The sequence below is a fragment of the Callospermophilus lateralis genome, chromosome 2 (assembly GCF_048772815.1).
Source record: "Callospermophilus lateralis isolate mCalLat2 chromosome 2, mCalLat2.hap1, whole genome shotgun sequence".
Taxonomy (NCBI): domain Eukaryota; kingdom Metazoa; phylum Chordata; class Mammalia; order Rodentia; family Sciuridae; genus Callospermophilus; species Callospermophilus lateralis.
Genome location: NC_135306.1, coordinates 153,609,441 through 153,624,145, shown reverse-complemented (window position 1 = coordinate 153,624,145; position 14,705 = coordinate 153,609,441). Strand labels below are relative to the sequence as shown.

General features: G+C 36.5%; 2 protein-coding genes and 1 pseudogene across 2 annotated transcripts; all 3 read left to right on the top strand.

Annotated features, from left to right (window-relative positions):
• The first annotated feature begins 1,282 nt into the window (after positions 1 to 1,282).
• LOC143391396 (olfactory receptor 51I2-like) lies at positions 1,283 to 2,227 on the top strand. Its single transcript, XM_076844099.2, has one exon. The coding sequence runs from the start codon at positions 1,283 to 1,285 to the stop codon at positions 2,225 to 2,227; it is 945 nt and encodes a 314-aa protein (XP_076700214.2).
• A 4,222-nt stretch (positions 2,228 to 6,449) lies between these two features.
• Positions 6,450 to 7,047, top strand: LOC143388792 (keratinocyte-associated transmembrane protein 2 pseudogene; annotated as a pseudogene).
• Positions 7,048 to 13,308: 6,261 nt separating this feature from the next.
• LOC143391395 (olfactory receptor 51I2-like) lies at positions 13,309 to 14,253 on the top strand. Its single transcript, XM_076844098.2, has one exon. The coding sequence runs from the start codon at positions 13,309 to 13,311 to the stop codon at positions 14,251 to 14,253; it is 945 nt and encodes a 314-aa protein (XP_076700213.2).
• The last annotated feature ends 452 nt before the right edge of the window (positions 14,254 to 14,705 follow it).

Sequence of the window (14,705 nt, the reverse complement as noted above, 5' to 3'; positions counted from 1 at the left end):
TGAAATACTGTCTCAAAATGAAAAATAAGAAGGACTGGGGAGTTCGGTAGTAAAGTGACCCTGGGCAGAATCCCAGTGTAAATAATTAAATAAATAAATGCTTGTAGTTGAAATTGGAGATGAATTAGAGTGAGGTTAGGAATTTATTAGGAGGATTTTATTATGGTATAATAATGTGATAGTTTGGGTCTGAAGTGTGGAAAGAAAAGAAGAAAGGTGCTAACAGAGACACTTTGGGATCAGTGTTTTCATAAACTGTTATCTTGTTTAAAGTACTTGGCAAAGGAAAAGGAGGAGGCAAAGTGATATTGGAAATTTGCGTCTCTACATTGGGCATAACACCAAAGAGAAAACAGGTGAAAAACCGATTCTGGGATATACATAAATATTAATGAATTTAATGGCTTTCAGGGATGAGACACTATTGGATTATGATATAAACTTTAAGAAATTACTTTCAAATAGCAGAAATATCAGTACAGGGGAGGGAATGGGAGGAGGGAGGAATGGCAGAAAGAGGAAGTACCAGGGACTGAATTAGGACAAATTGCATTCCATGCTTCTATAATTATGTCAAAATGAATCCTCATGTTAGTTTAAGTATACAGAACCAATAAAAAAGAAATTACATTTAGTAAATTCAGTTCTTCAGGGAGAAAAGCAATGCCATAAGCCAAATGGATGAAGAATAAAGTGGAGGGAGGAAACATGGAAGTCCAGCACATCTTGAGGAACAAATGGATGCTTGACTCCATGGGTATCCATCTTCCTGGCATTTATCTTCCATCTGGATGAAACCAGTAACTATGAGGTTAGGGAGCTGGGAGTCAGAGTGAGGTAGTGGAGGTGCGAGAGCATGAAAGATTGGGAAGGGGAAAAAGTTGTGGTCTAATGAGTAAGAGGTTTGCTCTGGAATGGGCATAAGAGTTGAGAAAGAAGTGACAAGGAGAGTTTGTTTCTTGTCTTGAAAAAAATGATATCCATGATTTGAACAGAAAAAGAGTTTATAGTTTTAATCTGAGAAAGAGTGCTAGACACAGGTATAAAGGAGGGTCACTTCACTTGTCTTGCCAGCCGGGCACATTGAGGAAAATCAGATTTCAGAAATCTTAGTAACAATGAGAGGCATGGATGAGTGTTAGAGTGAACAATAGTGATTATTGCTCTAAAGTGAGGGACTAGGTGATGTATGAGAGATTTGAAATACTAGGCAAAGGCCATGCATAACACTGTTTGTCTTCTTTGCAGGCCAGGGGCCCTGCCATCTAGGCAGGAGTGCAGCATGGGAGGAGACACCCACAACAGCTCAGGGTTGCCTCCTTTCACCTTGACAGGACTCCCAGGGCTGGAGGCCTCCCAGCACTGGATGATTTTGCTCCTGGGACTGCTCTACACTGTCTCAATCGTGGGCAATAGCCTGATCCTTTTCATTATCAAGGAGGAGCAGAGCTTGCATCAGCCTATGTACTATTTCCTGTCCCTGCTCTCAATTAATGACCTGGGTGTGTCTTTCTCCACACTGCCCACGGTACTGGCAACGTTTTGCTTCCAAATAAGAGAAATCAGTTTCAATTCCTGCATGGCCCAAATGTTCTTTATTCATTTTTTCTCTTTCATCGAGTCTGGGATCCTGCTGGTCATGAGCTTTGACCGCTATGTGGCCATCTGTCACCCCCTGCGCTATGCTACAGTGCTCACTGATGCCCGTGTGGTGCAGATGGGCATGTCTGCTATTATCCGCAGTTTCTGCATGATTTTCCCTCTGCCTTTCCTTCTGTTGAGGCTGCCCTTCTGCAAGGCCAACGTGCTCTCTCATGCCTACTGCCTGCATCCAGATCTGATCCGTCTGCCCTGTGGTGACATCACCATCAATAATATCTTTGGTCTATTTATTGTCATCTCTACCTTTGGCCTGGATTCTGCACTCATTCTCCTCTCTTATGTGCTCATACTTCGTTCTGTGCTTGCCATTGCCTCCAGGGAGGAACGACTGAAGACGCTCAACACGTGTGTGTCACACATGTGTGCTGTGTTCATCTTCTATGTGCCCATGGTTGGCGTGTCCATGGCTGCTCGCTATGGGAGGCATGCCCCACCCTATGTACACACACTCATGTCCCTTATTTATCTATTTGTGCCTCCGATGCTCAACCCTGTCATCTATTCCATCAAAACCAAAGAGATTCGGCGAAGGCTTTGCAAAATTCTCCTGAGAAGGAAGTTTTGAACAGAAAATATTCGAAAAATCTAGTTCAAGGGTATGTTTGCCATTATTTCACAAAATTGCTTTCAAGACTGTTCTGATGAGGAATTTTTAATATCCTTTTGTCAATTATCTTACCATTAAGATTCTGCCCATGAGATATTTGCTGAAATCCTAGAAATAATTCAAATCAAGCCATAAGTTTTGCAAGGTAAAGTGGCTAGAATTTATTAAAAATATTTGATCCCTTTCTTTCTTTCTTTTTTTTTTTTTTTGGTACACTGGGGATTGAACCCAGGGGTGCTCAACCACTAAGTAACATCCCAACACCACTGTCTTTTAAATTTTGAGACACTGTCTTGGTACTTCCTTCGGGCTCACTAAGTTTTCCAGACTGGCCTTGTTCTTGAGATCCTCCTGCCTTAGCCTCCTGAGTTGTTGGGATTATAGGTGTTGGCCACCGTACCCGGTTTCTTTTATTTATTTTTAATTGCATAAATGAACATTCTCATGATTGGTCCCTCATCTTTTATGATATGTTTGTTATTTTGTTTAAAATGAAATATCACATAGGAAATTATTTATTATTTATGGAAACATAGTTTTGATGAGCAAGGGATTTTTCTCACAATTATTTTATCCAATCAATATTAGAGATAATCAGACACACACCCAAAAACTAAACATATTTATTTTATATACCAAACCCTATCCACCTGGCCTTTTAACTTTACATACACTGTATTCAATGACTTAACTTTTAAATAATATTGATATTTGAAAAGTTTATATTATAATTTAAAGTATATTATGTATGTATGTTAACAAACAATGAAAGAAATAATGAAGTGGAAGGACTATGTAACAAGACTTATGAAATAGGTACAATGATGTGTTCTCTCTATACATATGTCTCTATGGTCTGTTAAGATTTGGGGGTATCTATTTAAGACCAAAAATAAAAAAAAATAAAAACGAGAGAAAATTAAGAAATTAAGTATTTAATTTAAGACATTAAAAAGTATAAAATACTTTGTGACGTGATTGAAAACATCTGGAAGAAGTAAATTGGTGTGAATCAAAAGGAGAGAAGACTATTAGAAAATGATCCTTTAACAGTCTTCAAAACAGATGCACCTCTGAAAGATGGAATCAAATGAAAAAAATGAGAAGACATTATATATATTAGCAGGTTAGAGATGTTTTTGAAATCATAGTGGAATAACTTATTAATGAATTTAAATCTTGGTTCACTTGATATATTCAGGGAAATAATAAAATATAAATATATGAAGAATTAAGTGATAATTAAGGAAGACATAAATAATTACAGAGTAATTATACTGCCAATCACATCTAAAACATTACAGAACAAGATCTTTCCCTTTCTTTAACCACCACATTTTAAGAGTTTATTCCTCTTATATTATATACACATATACTTTACACACACACACACACACACAAACACATATTTAATGAGAAAAATTGTTGGAAAACTCTGCAAAAAGGCAAATATAATCCTGATGAAGTATACTGAGTAAAATCATATCAGCAAAAAAATCCTGTAAGCTACATTAATGAAAGCAGGTATATGCACTATAATTGTGAATATAATTAAAGATTATAGACTGAAGAATAAAACATTTTAAAATTAAAATAATAAAAATCTCTCAATATGTTTTATTATATTAATGAGGATAATAATGAAAATGTAACTAATAGCAGATTTCAATAAAGGTGAAATGAAAAAAATACATCCTACATAAAAATAAATCCATTTAGGCTGTGTGTGGTGCCACACACCTGTAATCCCAACAGATTGGGAAGCTGAGGCAGGAGAATTGTGAGTTCAAAGCCAACCTCAGCAAAAGTGAAGTGCAACGGAACTCAGTGAGACCCTGTCTCTAAATAAAATATAAAATAGGGATGGAGATGTGGTTCAGTGGTTGAGTGCCCCTGAGTTCAATCCCAAGTAACCCTCCCAAATAAATAAATAAACAAATAGATTTATTTATTTTCTTTATTTGCTAGATCATCTACTTTCTAGCTAAAATAAGATAAAAATAATTTTCCTATTTCCTAAACTATCTTATTTACCATTTTTGAAGATATCTATGATCAAAGTCATAGAACTTGTGAGAGAAATGAGTGATTTTACGTATTGCTATATCTGCAATTGAACCCTAACTCCTAGCCATTCTCATGGACTTTGATACATTCTGTCTTACCTCTACATCACCTCTATGGCAGTTATCAAATAGTATTATAGCTGCTGACTTTTTGGGGGTAAAAATAACTAACATATATTATTGTTAAATATTGTACATTTTTGTATGAAAAAATTGGAAGGATGAACAGAATATTTTTAGCACTTTCTATAGGTTATACTATACAATAAACTATAGTATAAACATAATATAGATTTAGCAGTTAGTGAGATTTTGGAAGATGTATTTTCTACTTTACTCTATTTTCTACTTTTGTATAATACATTCACATTTTGTTTGAAGTAATATGAGACAGGGACAGAGGGAGGGAGAGACACTGAGAAACAGTCAACTGAGAGTGGTTTGGGAGCTCTAAGGAGCTCAGCCTCATAGTTGGCTTTGAACACTGGTGTCCTGCTGAACACTGGTGCCTCTCTGCCCTTCTCAAGGACCAAGTGTCTCCTGGTCCTAGCACAGTGATTCTCTTCCAGGTGTTTCCATGGTGTTGTGGAGGGCCCAACCACTATCCATGGGAACTTCAACATCCTCTTCCCCTGGCACTCAGGGGTTGAGTGCACATTGGGAACACATCACATTTCATTGCTCACATCCCACTTCACCTGAAGGCAGTGCTAGCCAGAATGTATCCCCTGTGATCAGATAATTTGTTTAAAACAAAACAACAGAACATTCTATCTATGGCATGCCTGATGTCAGTACTACTAATCCCATGTTTTCTCTTTGTTAATCTGGGCTAACTAGACCAGGGATTTGAAATTTCTAGGCTAATTTTCCAGCTTCAACAGAATATTCATACAAATAATATTGTTATTTTTACCACTTGACTGTGGTGTGATTCACATTCAAACACTCTATATATTTAATATGTACAACTTAATGAGTTTGAAGATAAATATGCAGTCATGAAAACATCACCATAATCTATACTACAAACATATCTATTGCTAACCTATCTATCTCTTGAAGTTTCCTCCCATTCTCCTTATTAATTGTGTTAGAGGACTTTCTTGGTAAGTACATGTTCCAGGGAGACATTTCAAAATGTAACCAAAACTAACAAACAAAAATATCTATTCTCTAAGAAAATTGTAAAGCATGGATTCTCCAAATAGCTTTGTTAATTAGAGGCACTGTGAGGTACTGTATATCCCTAGGACTCATTCTCCTTAGCTGAAACTTTATAACCTTTGATAAACACGTGCTCATTTTCCTGATGGCTTTTGTTATGTGTCAAGTAAAGTTAAAAGGGTTATTATTTATATTATTTAAAAAGAATGTGTAGCTTGTATCAGCAAGTCCATGAGATAAGCAGAACTATTTTTATTGTATCACAGGTATATCTGTGAGGCAACAGAACAGATGGAAAGACTTGCTCAGGATAGCACAGCCTATGGGAGGGGAAGCAGGTGGTGAATTAACACAGTCTGTCTCTCAAGGTCAAGACTAGTCTGAGTTGGAGTTGGTAACACCACTGAGGAAACACTTGCAATTCCTGTCTGTCCTTTTGTTGAATTCTACAGTCAGACATGTCTCACACTGATGGTCTTCCTTTAGGCTGTGCAACTACACATGGCAAAACACAAGGGGACTCATCCATTCATTCTGGAACTATTTGTTGAACACTCATGACATGCCAGACTCTTTGTTAGACAGAAATATAATCTTTGGAGAATAAAAATTTTTTATCACTTATCCTCTGAACTAGCAGTTGTGACCATTCAGCATACTGGTTAAGAGTGCTTAGGTTTTAAATGATAGTTCTGTCACTTATATGTTTTGTGAGTATGAAAAAGTGATTTAACTCACTCTACCTGAATATCTTTAGATGTACAATATAGATAATATTAATATTTTTATAAGGCATTTCTGAAGTTTAAATGAAATGATACAGTCAATCACTACAACAAAACTCTCATTAAGAATGCATGGATGGGCCATATCCACTGCTCTATCACTATTCATTGGGCCAAACTGTATGAAACTCAGATGTTTCTATTTGAGAGACAGACTGTGTTATGAATGCTTTAACATAAGTAAACCTAACCAAATCTTCTATTCCCCAAATCAGTGCCACTCTCCCTCCTGCAACCAGTACTGAGAAAAGTGGAAAAGCATCTGCAGCCCCCCCCCATCCCTCTCCTATCACCTCTGTCCCAAGAAGAAGCTGAATACATGAAGATCCAAGCATAGAGGAGGAGGGTCTTCTAAAACTGAATACTTCTCTACCCACAACCAAAGACCCTGTAGACAATAAAGCTTATGGAGAACTGGACCGTGACTGGACCATCAGCCCCAGGGATGATGAGTCCTATGAGACTTTAGGGGCAAACGGGGGTTACATGGAAATCGAACATTCAGTGAAAACTTCTAAGGCCCCATCCTTAAATGTAGAAGAGGAAGATAGCTATTTCTTTTTTCATCTTACTAGTTTTGCTTTCTGAATTGCTATTCTTTATGTTACATACCACAACAAAAGGAAGATTTTCCTCCTACTTCAAAGTGGGAAATGGCGTGATGGCCTTTGTTCCAAAACGGTGTAGAATATCGTTGTCTAGACCAGAACGTTAATGAGGCCATTCTTCTCTGAAGATTACCAATGATTATATTTTTTAAAGCACTGTGGTTTGAGTTTGCTCATTATATAATTTTATTTGCTTGAATTTTTATATGATATTGTGCAGATGTTTGCCATAGGCAGTTTTTACTTAAATGAGAGGCAGATCTCTTTTGCCTTGGTGCTTTGGAAATTGAATGTCACAAGCAGGGAGTATATAATTTTTAAATCTACATTTTTAGAGCTGAATGCAATCAGGTGTCTGAAATGTGAGTTAAGCATTACCTTACATTTACACTGGTAGTTTTTGTTATTTTCCATTCATTGTACTTGTTCTGGAAGTGATACTACTTTTAAAATATCCCGGACTTGTAACTAAATTCTAACATAGTACTACTGACTTAGATTAATTCTCTGCCACCCAGATACTATTTTAAACCCATATTACTTTGTGGTCCCAAACCAAAATGTGCAAGGGTTTATGTAATAATATTTTTCATTCAAGTAACATGCTTTTTTTTTTTTTTTTTTTACTACAGAAAACTGCTTTGTGTATTTTAGGCCATTAAAATACAGTTTAAGGTAATGAGACTGGTTAATCCCACTACAGTTTTAGGTAACATATTAAATGTGTCTAGAAATTCTGGAAGAAGAAATTAAATTTTTGGTGAACATAGATAAAATGTTATATAGATATCTTTTTTTGGTTTTAATTACTGAATTAAATTATAGGTAGAAACTGATAAAATGTTAAACATGAAGAATTACTTGTAATTAGTAGTTGATTGTACCACAGATTCCTCAAAAGTTTCAAGCAGTGGGCAGAGTTTAAAATTATATGACTTGTTCATTTTGGTTCTTATTGTATAGTAAGGGTGAGTAAATTTTAGCACCCATTATCACTTAAATAAGACTATTTCAGTCTTTCAAATTAAAATTATACCTGAGTAAAGGTGTTTGTGTACATAAAAGATAAATGTATACAATGACCTTTTCCTCTCCTGGAATGGTTTTATTTTCTAGTTTGTTTATTTTTTAGAGCAACTGGAAATTATTTACTGTATTTTCTTTGAGTCTATCACAAAGAATTGATCAGTACGTAAATAAGTGATTTGAACCATGTTTGACTTACAAGTGTAACTACAACTCATCAGAAAGCATCACCTCTACTGTGTGTTAGTCAAAGCCCAGGCGAGCCACAGTCATGTGCTTTGTGTAGAGATGGAAGAAGCATCATCCTTCCTCTTGGTTGAACACTTGACTGACCCAGTGAGGAAGGGAAGCACAATGGAAATATACCTGAATTGTTTTATTGCAGTAATTTTTTCATATCTGACATTGTGTTATTTAATATTTTGAATAATATTTTTAAAAATAAATATACAAGATCTAATTTTTAAAAAAATGCATGGATGCTATACAAAGATATTTTTATAGCAAATTTGTATAGAATTGTGTTGCCCACGGTTAGGGCAACACAATTCACAATAGTTCAAACTATGGAACCAGCCTAGGTGTCCATCAATGAGTGAATGGATAAAGAAAATGTGATATATATATACACACACACAATGGAATTTTACTCATCCATAAAGTAAAATAAAATTATGGCATTTTCAGAAAAATAGATGGAATTAGAGACCATCATGTTAAGTGAAATTAGTCAAACTCAGAAGGTTAAGGGTCCTGTATTTTCTCTCATATGTGGAAGCTTGAGCGGAAAAAGGAAAACAAAGGTGGGGGTGGATCGCCTAAAAATCAAAGGGAGATCAGTAGGTAAAAGGGACCAAGGAGAGGGGGCTAAGGAGGGAGGGGGGAAACATTAGGGAGTGATATAGCCAAATTATATTGTTATATTTTGTACATTATGAATACATAACAACAAATCCTATCAATAGGTACAACTAGGAATCACCGATAAAAATGTGGAAAAAGAAAGAATTCGTGAATATTACTATTGGGGAACAATAGTTACAATTTAGAAAGAAAAGATACCATGTTTACTCTTTGTAATATCTGAGAAAATGCATATCTAACATAGACAATAGGGCAAGAGTATCTTGCTAGTGCAATGGGATTGGATTAAATAAGATATTTTATACTAGACATTTAAAAAGACCTTGGACTGGTAACTAGTTTCATTAAAGCAAAAAATCAAGTAAGTTTCCAAGTGTGGATCATTTTGCAAGATGGAACCAAGAGGCTAATATCTAATCAGATGAAATGACAGAAGAAAGAGAGAGAACATGGAGAAAGGCTTCTAAGGTACTGGAAACAGCATTTGTGAGGACTTCTGGGTGGCACTGTCCTTGCATATTCAATAACCTGAAGATGGTCATTATGGTTGAAACAGATCAGAGAGAAAGGATTGAACAAGAATTTGGAAAGAAGGCAGGGGTCATGTCATAGCATCCTATAGGTGACATCAGAATTTGGACATTATCATACTGGAAATGAAAAAAGTGTAACTAAATTTGATTTAATACGTTTGTAATGTGTGGAAAATGGATAAGAGGGCTAAGTCAAGTGGAGAAATGAGTCAAGATGGTGTTTTCATAACCCAGAATTGAAATGTCGATGTGATGATCTAGAGAGGAACCATGTGACTTAAAAAATGAGAAATTAGATATCTAAACATATCAAGCAATTTTCTTTTTTTACATTTATTTTATTTTTTAAATTCACTGCAGTTGAATGCATTATAATTCTTATTACACATACAAAGCACAATTTTTCATATCTTTGTATGTAAAGTATGTTCACGCCAATTCATGTCTTTATACATGTACTTTTTTTTGCTTTACAATTCTTATTATACATATATACCACAATTTTCATATTTCTATTTATATATAAAGTAGGTTGACACCCAATTTGTGTCTTCATACATGTGCTTTGGATAATGATGTCCATCATATTCCACCATTCTTGCTAATCCCCTGCCTCCTCCTTTGCCTTTCTTCCCTCTTCCCTATTCAGAATTCATCTACAATTTTCTTAATGGCGCTCACTTAGCAAAGGATCTAGTTTTGGATCTAGGTCTGACCCTATGGTGACAAATTGTTGTAGTGTGTATAGTCTGAGGATTTTCTCCTGGTGCAAGATGATCAGTGCTGAAACCAGTATATTCTAAGCAAAGCAACATGGCCACCCGATATGCTGACTCTAGAAAGAAAATGTCTAGGTGGTTATGTGATTTTATTTCTCAAAATCTACTTGAGTTGTGGCATGGTGAATGGAAAGAGCCCTAATGTAGGAATCAGTGATAAGCCATGGGTAAGAAAGTCAAATTAGTTCTCTTGATGATTTACTAAATAAATTCTTTCTGGGCCTCAGCTCTAGAAAAAGAGGAGTTGAATAATTTTAATCACTAAGTTTGACTCTTAATTTATTTGAAACTTCTAATGGGGAGAAATGACAGGACACAGAGAAGTCATTTCCTCAAGATTTTTCATTCTCCCTATAGCTCCAGCTATCTCTTTAAATCCCTGAGCTTATCAGACCCAGGGGACTCCTAAGAGGACTTTATAGTACTGAGAAGAGGAAGCTGATGAAGCAGGCATTAGGGCTACTTCTCCCCCCAGATCCATCACAGCTACCCTGAGGAGGTAAGGAGGTACTTCAGCTCTTTCATCATGGACATCCTCATGCACATCATTCAAATCATAAATCATCAGAAGTGTAAAAATTTCCTGTGAGTAAGCTGTCTGTGATTTTACAGATTTTTTTCATGCATCTCACTTCTATCCTTATACTCATACTCCATAACATTGTTACCTGAAACCCCAATGTCCTAGCCTAACCCTACACCTTTGCCTTCTGGGTCCCAGGATGCATCGATTTGGTTCATTTATGAGCTTAGAGGCATGTGTGCCTGCAATACCACTGTTCCGTGCTTATTCTGCAGCTTTACACTGTAGGTCCTTCCTGGGATGCATAGAAGTGGCTTAGAAGTACATCTAAGCTTTTGCTTGGCATGAGTGTGTCAGTATGATTAATACTTCAATGGTCTCATGAATAGTAGATAAAAAACTGATTCAAAAGAAGAGAGCCTTTGATGGGAAAACTGAAAGTAGGAAGATAGTTTGGAGACTGCACCAGGAAATCTCAGCCCCTAAAATTTCTTCTTCTTTGCTATTTTCTCAGTTGCCATTTATTCAGTGTTACTCATTTGTTGGACCAAGGACCTGAATATGCACTTTATATATTTCACTGTGTATTACTTTTTCTGTTTTATAAGTGTGAAAATATGCAATGAGGAGGTTAATTAAATTCAGAGCTGGGATGTGGCAAAGATGAGATAAAACTTGGTTTTTATATGTTAGGGGAGTTCTTTTATTTATCTGAAAATTATTATTCTAGAAATAGGTTTATATAGCGATCAGCAATTAATAATAATGCCTTCCTCTTATAAAATTTATTTGGTAAATATGTTTAAAAATTAAAACTGGAATTGTTCATCCCAGAATTCTACTTCAGGGTTGTCTATACCATTATCCTTATCTACGCATTGAGGATAAAATGAGAAGAAATATAAACAATTATGGGAGCTTTGAACTTATTAAGAGAGAAAGATACTATACAGACAACCAAATACATTTCACTCTAATTTTAAAGTATGATCAAATCAGTACATAAAATGTATATGTAAGCATATATATCAAGGAATGCAAGAATGAGAAGAAATAAATGATTAGCATAGTTTGCAAATAACAAGTTTCTGAATATTCTGCTGTTCCTGCTATTTGCCATGGCACTGATTTGCATTCTTATTTGAATATTTACTTCAAAAAGAGGGAAGCCAATGAAAGATTTTCAGCAGGAAAGTAACATTATTTTATTTATTACTTGTAAACAATTAATTTCCTTGTTTTGTGTAGAATGGATTCAAGAGAGGCTTGGCCTTAACACAGGTGGTCAGTAGGAAAGCTTGTGCCAATATCCTGTTTTGAAGATACAGAGGGATGAGTATCCATTGGAAGTGAGATCGAGACAAGAAGCTAGGTCTAAGTATGTATTGGAAAAGTGAATGATAGATTAATTATATCTCTGCTTAGGAGAGGGTCAATAAGGCTTCATATGCTATACTGAGGTGCAGAATGTGGATTGATGGAAAAGGAATTAAATGATGACAAATAATGAAGAAGGACAAGTATGACAACATAAAGTAAAACTTTCCCTATTTTTTGTTGGAGATACTAATGAGTTTTCACAATTGTTTAGAAAGTTATGAATAAAATTCAAAGCTAGAGGAAATGCCTGGAATAGATACATAAATTTAGGATCATTGATATACAGATGAATACTAAGGAGTACATTATGAGTTAAAAATAACTTTGGGAATGTTACTTGTCAAAGAGAGAATAGAAATGGGTGATTACCAGAAGGATAAGAGACGGTAATGAGTTTGTTATTGTTGTTGTTTCCTAAGATTATAGCTCTTGAGATTGATTTTCAGTGAACATGGAGTTAGTGGGGAATGGAGCATATTTGAATATTGATAGCAGTATTGAAAAACCTATTTTTTTTTTTTTTTTTTAGCATTGGTTACCTATTGGAATTGATTGGAGGATGAAAAAGACAACCAGAACAACAACCTGACTCCTCAGTTCTCTCTATGGAGTGACATTTAATTGCAATGAGTGTGGTAGGGACATAGAGTTTTTTAAAAAGCTACTCAAGTAAATCTAACATACATTACAATTTAAGAATCTATGATCTAAAGAGAGAAAGAATGTGTGAACACATGGGACAGAAACACCAAGAGCAATTAGCAGTGGATGGGTGAGTGATAGATTCCCAGTGGATGAGTGGGAGGCTCAAGCAACAAACAGAAGATGAGGACCTGGAGTGATGCTGGTGTGCAGGAAGGAGTGGAGAGGTGGCTGAGAGGATGCAAGAAAGAGCAGGAGTCATTAGGTGCAGAGTTTTAAGACACATTATACCTCATTTATTGAAGAATTTGTTAGTTAGGAATCAGTGGAAAGAAAAAGAAAAATAATTCTCCATCACTAGGGAAAAAAATAGATCCTCTGTAAAGAACACAGATACAGAGAGAATGGGGGATAATGCCCCAAAAGGAGACTAGGATGTCTTTGGAGAACAAGTTGGAGCCCATGGCACATCTGGGGGTACTGCGGACAGTAGAGGGTCTGAAGTACAACCTGCTCTTTTCCAACTTTCCCACGATCTTTGATATTGGAATTGAGTCTTTGTCACTTGTTTCCCAAGATACAGACTACTCATGATCTTCACTTCTTGCACTGTCTGTCCTCACTTCCTTATGTTTGTATTTCCCTCAAGGGCATTCAGAAACTACGATGAGAAGTTTGGGGACTAACCTCTCAAGTACCACCAGCTTCACACTCATGGGCTTCCCAGAGTTGGGAGGCCTGGAGCACTGGCTGGCCGCCCTCCTCCTGCTGCTTTATGCTGTCTCCATCCTGGGCAACACCCTGATTCTCTTCATCATCAAGGAGGAGCAGAGCTTGCACCAGCCAATGTACTACTTCCTGTCTCTTCTGTCTGTCACTGACCTGGGGGTGTCCTTTTCTACACTGCCCACTGTCCTGGCTTCTATGTGTTTGCATGCTCCAGAGACTGCTTTTGATGCCTGCCTGGCCCAAATGTTCTTCATCCACTTTTTCTCCTGGACAGAATCTGGGATCCTGTTGGCCATGAGTTTTGACCGCTATGTGGCCATCTGTAACCCCTTGCGCTATTCCTCAGTGCTCACTGATGCCCGTGTAGCCTACATAGGCATGTCCATTATCATCCGCAGCTTTTGCATGGTCTTTCCATCTCCCTTCCTCCTGAAGAGGCTGCCCTTCTGCAAGGCCAATGTCCTGATCCACCCCTTCTGCTTGCACCCTGACATGATCCGCCTGCCCTGTGGAGATACCACCATCAACAGCATGTATGGCCTGTTCATTGTCATCTCTGCCTTTGGTGTGGATTCAGTGCTCATCCTTCTTTCCTATGTGCTCATTTTGCATTCTGTGCTGGCCATTGCCTCCAAGGAAGAGAGGCTCAAGACACTTAACACATGTGTATCACATATCTGTGCTGTGCTCATCTTCTATGTGCCCATGGTTAGTGTATCAATGGTCCATCGATTTGGGAAGCATGCCCCTGAGTACGTGCACAAGTTCATGTCCTTGGTCTATCTCTTTGTGCCTCCAATGCTCAATCCAATTATCTATTCCATTAAGACTAAGGAGATTCGCAAGAGGCTACACAAGATGTTTTTTGTACCCAAGCTCTGATTGGGGAGATAGTTCTAGAAAATCCATGCATACTGGAGATTCTTTCTATTTTTTGTGTTTGGGTTTATCAGACTAATTCTTTGGAAATTGTCAATTTCCTTCTAAACATGGAAAGACAATAGGGTGTCTGATATTAACTGGCCATAAACTATATTATGTTTCCATTACAGGCCATAACTCAAAACTTCAGGCTGCTCTATCTTGTAAGTAATTCTTATAAGTTTCACGAATACATTTTTTCATGGAAAAGGGTCTTTAATTCTAACCTTTTGTAATATTATAGTATTTACCTCTATATTTTCAAATAAATCTAAAAAATAATGGTATAAACAGAGTATGATATATATCTATACATATATAACAGTGAATTTCACTTTTTTGGATAATTATAAAACAAAAAATAAATTGAAGAAAGTCAGTCAAGGATGGGAATTAGGAATAGTGTGAAGGAA

Excerpts from the sequence above, each read along its gene's own strand:
- LOC143391396 (XM_076844099.2), top strand. The coding sequence starts at position 1,283 with ATGGGAGGAGACACCCACAACAGCTCAGGGTTGCCTCCTTTCACCTTG.
- LOC143391395 (XM_076844098.2), top strand. The coding sequence starts at position 13,309 with ATGAGAAGTTTGGGGACTAACCTCTCAAGTACCACCAGCTTCACACTC.